Raw genomic sequence first — 6584 nt, 5'->3', positions numbered from 1 at the left:
TCTTTATATTAACTAGAATATTTTTATTTTTTCTAAATTATAATTATAAATAATTAATCCTAATTTAACAGAAGACTAGCTAATCTTATAAAATTATAAAATTCTTGTTTTTTGTGATAGAATAACCCAGTTGTCGGGGCCTTAGGCATCGGAATGATGTATTATAGTGGTCATGGGAGTCATGAAATTATCTATCTTATTAATATTTAAAAGATATTAATTCTCTTATAAAGAATTACTGATTCCTCAAGGATCAGTCTATCTCATGAACATAGGCTACCTTTATCATTATTAGACAATTTCATTATATTTAATAGTTGATTTCTTATCTAGTCAACAGATTTTCTATCCTGATAAGTAGATTTTATTATATTCTGATTCTTTCTATTTTAATTATCTAAGAAAGATACTACTTCTTGAAGACAGTAAAGAAAAGAAAATATCTAGTAATTATATTAATTCTAAATTATTATTAAATACTGTTCCCACCACTAAGGAAATCTAATAATTAAAAGATTATATCTATTAATTAAAATAAGCTACTAGTCTACAGAGAAGAATAATTTATTTCTAGAAAAATAATTTCCTGGATAAGACCTTCTTTAGATATTATTAATTCTCTTTCAAATCAGAAAGAGATAAGAAAGAGATTAAATTCAAAAATATTTTCTATTTTATTTTAAATTTTAATCTGTAAAAATATTAAGAATAAATTACTGATTTAGAATATATATTTCAAAAGATTTCTAAGAAATATTTATTAAAAAAATATAAGATTTTTATTATTATTAATTATATAGACCCTGCATGCAGGCAGAAATAATATTATTTTATTAATAATAAAAATCTGAAAATAAGATAATTTTTCAAGAAATTATAATTTTAATTTAAGAATTAGATTCTTATTCTAATCTAGAATATTATTATTTTTTAATCAGATATTATAGCTTAACTTAAATAAGCTTACTAGTAATATAATTAAGATCTGAGAAAATTTTATATTTATTTTAATATTTTAAAGTAATACTTCCCTCATCAGGAAAAAAAAGAAAAAATTTTATTATATTTTATTGAACTATTATCTAATTTTAATTATTATATTTAAGAATATATTCCTCATTTACTGGAAGAATAGAATAAAATAATAGCTATTATTATCTATTATTATAAATTATAGAATAATAAATAAAAATATAAGTAAAATAATAATTAAATTAATATTTATAAATTATATAAGCACCTCTAAGGCCATTCTAATAAATTAATTAAAGAAGATATATTAAACTTTAAGAAAAATCTTACTAAAAAAATAATATTCAATTATAATACTTTATATATAATAATATTTAGTATTTTATAGATTAATATTCTATTAAAAGCAAGAAGATTTAATCTGTTGAAATCTACCGGTATTTATCAGATTCTAAGAAACAAGTAAAGAAATTAAAGTAAATTCTATAATTTTAATTTCTTTATCTACAGTAAAGACTATTTATTATTTTTATATTTTTATTTATATCTAAAACAGTCTTGAAATCTTTATAAACTTGGATAATTATATTAAAATAAATATTATATATTATTAATTTACTAAGACTTATAATCTCTAATATACTCTAGTTATTATATCTAGAATTAAAGCTATTAACTAAATTACTACTTCTATTTATAATATATAGAAAGTTTTTATTACTGTTACTGATTCACGGGGAAATACCTATATTTTTAAATAATATTATATAAAAATTAATCAAGATTCTTACTTAAAGAGTAATTTAATTTTATTATTAATAACTATACTTCAAGATCTCTATATTAACTTATCAGTATGGAATTAATAATAGTAATTTAATATATTATCTATTTTTTTATTATTTAATTTAATAAAGTAATTTAGAATTTAATAAGAATATATGCCATTATTAAGCTTCCTGAAAATATCTAATTACTAAAAAAAATCTTTTAATTCATTTTTAAATCTAGAGATAATCTCAATCAAGCTCTAAGGATTCTGAGATATATTTTTTATAAATTTTTTTGATAACTTTTCTTTCATGGCCCTGCGGACTATGTTATTAATATTAAATTTAATAAAATATTTTCTTATAATTCTATATATTCTCTATCAGAAGCTAAACTTAAGATTTTATATAAATATATTAAAAAGAATTTAAAATTAAACTAGATTTAATTTTTAAAGAATCCTGCAGGGGCCTTTATTTTCTTTATATTTAAAAAAATAATAATTTATATCTTTATATAAAATACAGAGATCTTAACAAAATTTCTATTAAAAATTATTATTTTTTATCTTTTATTTTAAAAATTCTTAACAGAGTCTTGGGCAGCAAATATTTTTTAAAAATTAATATTAAAAATTCTACTACTAAATCTATATTAAGAAAAATAATAAATAAAAGATAGTATTTTATATCTAATATAACTATTTTAAATATACTATTATACTATTTAAGTTAACTAATATTTTCATACTATTTTAAAACTATATATATACAGCACTTCGTGGATTTCTTGATAATTTTTATATAATATATCTAGATAATATTCTTATTTTTTTATTAGATAAAGAATTTTATATAAAATATATTTATCAAGTACTAAAAAGACTCTGAAAAGCTTAATTTTATAGAAAATTATTTAAGTATTTATTCTACTAATCCTAAGTTAAATTTCTAGAATATATTATTAATACTGATAGAATATCCATAGATTCTTAATAAATAAATAATATTATTTTATAACTAGTTCCTGAAAGTTACTATAATATTTAGATTTTTTTAGAATTCTGTAATTTCTACTGTTAATTTATTTAAAATTATTTATAAATTATTTTATTTCTTATCTTTCTACTTCATGGATCAGTTCATAATTAAAAACCTGGAAAAATTTATTTGAATATATATAAATAATTTATTTAAATATATATAAAACCCTGATATTTAGAAACTAATATATTAAAGAAAGAAATAAATAATATCTTATTCTAATTTAATAATAAAAGTATATTTTATCTAGTTATTTTCTAATTTTATAAATTCTTTAATATTAAGCTAAATTATAGTACTCTAGATCAAGAATTATTTATTATTATTCATTTTTTTAAATACTAATGACAGTATTTTAAAGATATTCTTTAAATAATCAAAGTCTTATCTGACTATTTAAACTTATAATTTTTTATATATTAAACTAGAATTAATAAAAGATAAGCTTATTAGTTTATAAGCCTGATATTTTATAATTTTATTATTAAATATAGAATAGGAAAGTTAAATCCAGTAAATAAATTTTCTAAAATATTTTTAGAATTCTAGATAAAACCCGCTCTATAAAAAAATTTATTAATCTTAATTTAAAAATAATTTATAGATATGTTATCTCTGATAATAAAAAATTTAGTTAAAGAGAAATTCTAGTTTAAATCTTAAGATATACAGGATTATTCTGGATTTAATACCTATATTATATTAAGCTTAAAGAATTCTAATAATTAAACTGGTATAAAGACAGCTAATTAAGCTATTTAAAAAAATTTATTTTAAAAAAGATTTATTTTTTAATCTATAGTATTACAGGTGTATACTACAGAAATTCTATACTTAAATATATATAATTCTAAGTTTTAAAAGATAATTTTATATTTACAGAACAAAGATCCAGAAATATAATAATAAAAAATTATTATTTAATAAAAATAATCAGGCTAGAAGAACTAGATAATTAAAATTATAAATTATTTATATTTTAAAAACTATTATTATATTTTATTTTCTAAGATATTATATTAAATATTTATTTATTTATATTATAATAATCTGTTAGCAGGACACTTTGGAAAAATATAAATAAAAATACTATTATAAAAAAAATTTATTAAAATAAATTATATTAAAATATAGCTGAATATATCTAAACTTATTTAATATATTAAAATAATATTATTTTAAAATATCAATTATATAACAGGTTTAAATTATTACTAATTTCTTTTTATCTCTTTATTAAATTAGTAATAGATTTTATTACAGGATTATTTTTAATTATTTAATATAAAAGAACTGTTGATACTATTTTTATTATTATTAATTAACTTTTAAAATACTATCTTTTCTTTACTATTCTATTAATAATAACTACTTTAAATCTTACTAAACTCTTCTATAAATAAGTTAAATTAATCTTTAAATCTCTAATAAATATTATATCTAATCAGGAATTATTCTTTACAAGTAAATTCTAATTAAATTTAATTTATAATATTTATAATAATCTTGAAACTTTCAACAGTATTCTATTCTTAAATTAATAATTAAATAAAATAGATAAATCAGACTCTAGAATATTATCTTTAATACTATTCTAATTAAGTTAATATTAAATAGCCTGTTATATTACTAACTACTTAATTTATTTATAATAATATAGATAATATAATTACAGGCTTATTTTCTTATAATATTCTATATAATTATTTACCAGACTTTTATCTCAGAATCAAGAATAATTTTTAATAATAAAAGATTCCAGCTGTACAGAATAAAATCAAGAAGCTTAATAAAATAAGAGAATAATTATAAAAAATATAATAAACAGCTACAGAAAGACAAAAAAAATATTATAATAAATATAAAAAACTATTCTTTTTTGAAGAAAGAGATCTAATAAAACTATTAATCTAGAATCTATAATTTAAAGAATTAAGAAAATTAGCTCCAAAATTAATAAAATTTTTTTAGATTTTTAAATATATCAGATCCCAGGCATATTACTTATATTTATTTAAGAAATATAAATAAATTTATAATATATTCTATATTCTTTTACTAGATTTATAAAATACTAGTTAAAATTATAAAGAACCGCTCCTGATACTAGAACTAGATAATAAAAATAAATAAAAAATTAAAAAAATTAAAGATTATTAATATTATAACAGCTAAGACTACTATCTAATTAAACAGAAAAAATGATTAAATAAATATAACTAATAGATCTCTAGTAAAAATATAAAAAATATACTCAAAGTTATAAAATAATATTAGAAATTCTATAAAAAACATAATATATCAAAGAAACAGAAGATAATTATTAATAAATTATTTTATACTTTCTAAGAATAAATTATAGAAATATTAATTTATTAATATTATTTATTAACTACAATATCACAGATTAAATATATTAATAAATATAAATCATCCTGTTATAAAATAGTAGAAAATATTTAAATATATATAATTATATTTATTATTTATTTATAAATTAAATAATAATAATAACCAGGCCTTCTTTATAATTCAAAGATATTTACTGGAAAAGTTAACTCAAGAAAAAGAATATAGAAATCTATAACTAATTTAATAATACTATTTTTATTATCTGAAGCTATCTCTGAATTTTTAATATCTAATACTAAATATTTATTATAACTTTTATAAAATTAAAAAAGTTCTGCAGAGCAGAAATCCAGTTTATATATTTATAATTATTTAGTAATAAATATAATAATATTTCTGTTTTATAAGTATAATAATTTTTTAAAAAAATATAAAGATCAGAATAAAAAATTAATCAGGTTAATAAAATATAATAGATCTTAATAAACTTACTATACTTAGTAATAAATTTTTAATAAAATATTAATAATAGAACCACAAAGATCTTATTTTTTAATTATTATAAAAATTTATATATTTTATAATTTTATCATATTTTTATAAAAGTTTACAAGTATAAGCACTCTCTATACTATTAAATATTTTTATAAAAATATAAACTTCTTTATAAATAGTTTATTTTATATTATTATTTTAATATTCTTTCTTTAAAATAACAGCAGCTTATTCAATAATCTTAATAAGATTATAAATATTTTCTAGAAGACCAGTCATAAATTTAATAAATATTGATAAATTATATATATATAATACAGAGTATGCAAAACCTACTGGATTATAAATCTTGTTTTCTATAGAATAGAAATAATATAAAATAAATATCTTTATATCTAGTAGATAATAAATATTATATAAAATATTCTTTTTTCTTGGTTATTATAAAGTAATTAGAAATAAGACTAATATCTGATAATAAGATAATAAAAATAATATAGAATAAATAATTAAATATAATTAAAAAAAAGAAGAAATAGCAAAGAAGATTATATATTTAAATATTAAGAAAAAGAAAACTATAAAAAAAAGAAAGAATATATAATAAAAGTATTATATTTATATCTTAATATATGATAAAAACTCTGTATCCTTGTAAATTATTTAATAATAGTAAATATTTATAATACCAGTGATACTATATAGAATTATCATATAATACTATCCCGGTTGTGTACTTCTGGTATCTTACTTTTTATTATAAATTTTTTACTATTCTGAATTAAAAATATATAAAATTATTTCTAATACCTGAGCCAGGTGGCTCGCCCCAGTAAAAAAGAATATTATTTATAATAAAATAATCTAGTTATCAGGGCCTTAGACATTAGAATGATATATTATAGTAATTATAAAAGTTATAAGATTATTAATAATAGTTTTATATTTTAT

The 6584-nt window shown here is 16.0% G+C and overlaps 1 protein-coding gene across 1 annotated transcript; it reads right to left on the bottom strand.

Moving 5' to 3' along the window:
• Window positions 1-5861: 5861 nt before the first annotated feature.
• BO87DRAFT_317297 (uncharacterized protein) lies at window positions 5862-6050 on the bottom strand (the record flags this gene model as incomplete). The annotated part of the gene is made up of 1 exon (XM_025619764.1): window positions 5862-6050. A coding segment is annotated over one exon (189 nt), but the record flags the coding sequence as incomplete, so codon positions are not given.
• Between the last annotated feature and the right edge of the window lie 534 nt (window positions 6051-6584).

This window comes from Aspergillus neoniger (genome assembly GCF_003184625.1).
Source record: "Aspergillus neoniger CBS 115656 unplaced genomic scaffold BO87scaffold_36, whole genome shotgun sequence".
NCBI classification, from domain to species: Eukaryota; Fungi; Ascomycota; class Eurotiomycetes; order Eurotiales; family Aspergillaceae; genus Aspergillus; species Aspergillus neoniger.
This window is presented reverse-complemented; position numbering and strand designations above follow the sequence as displayed.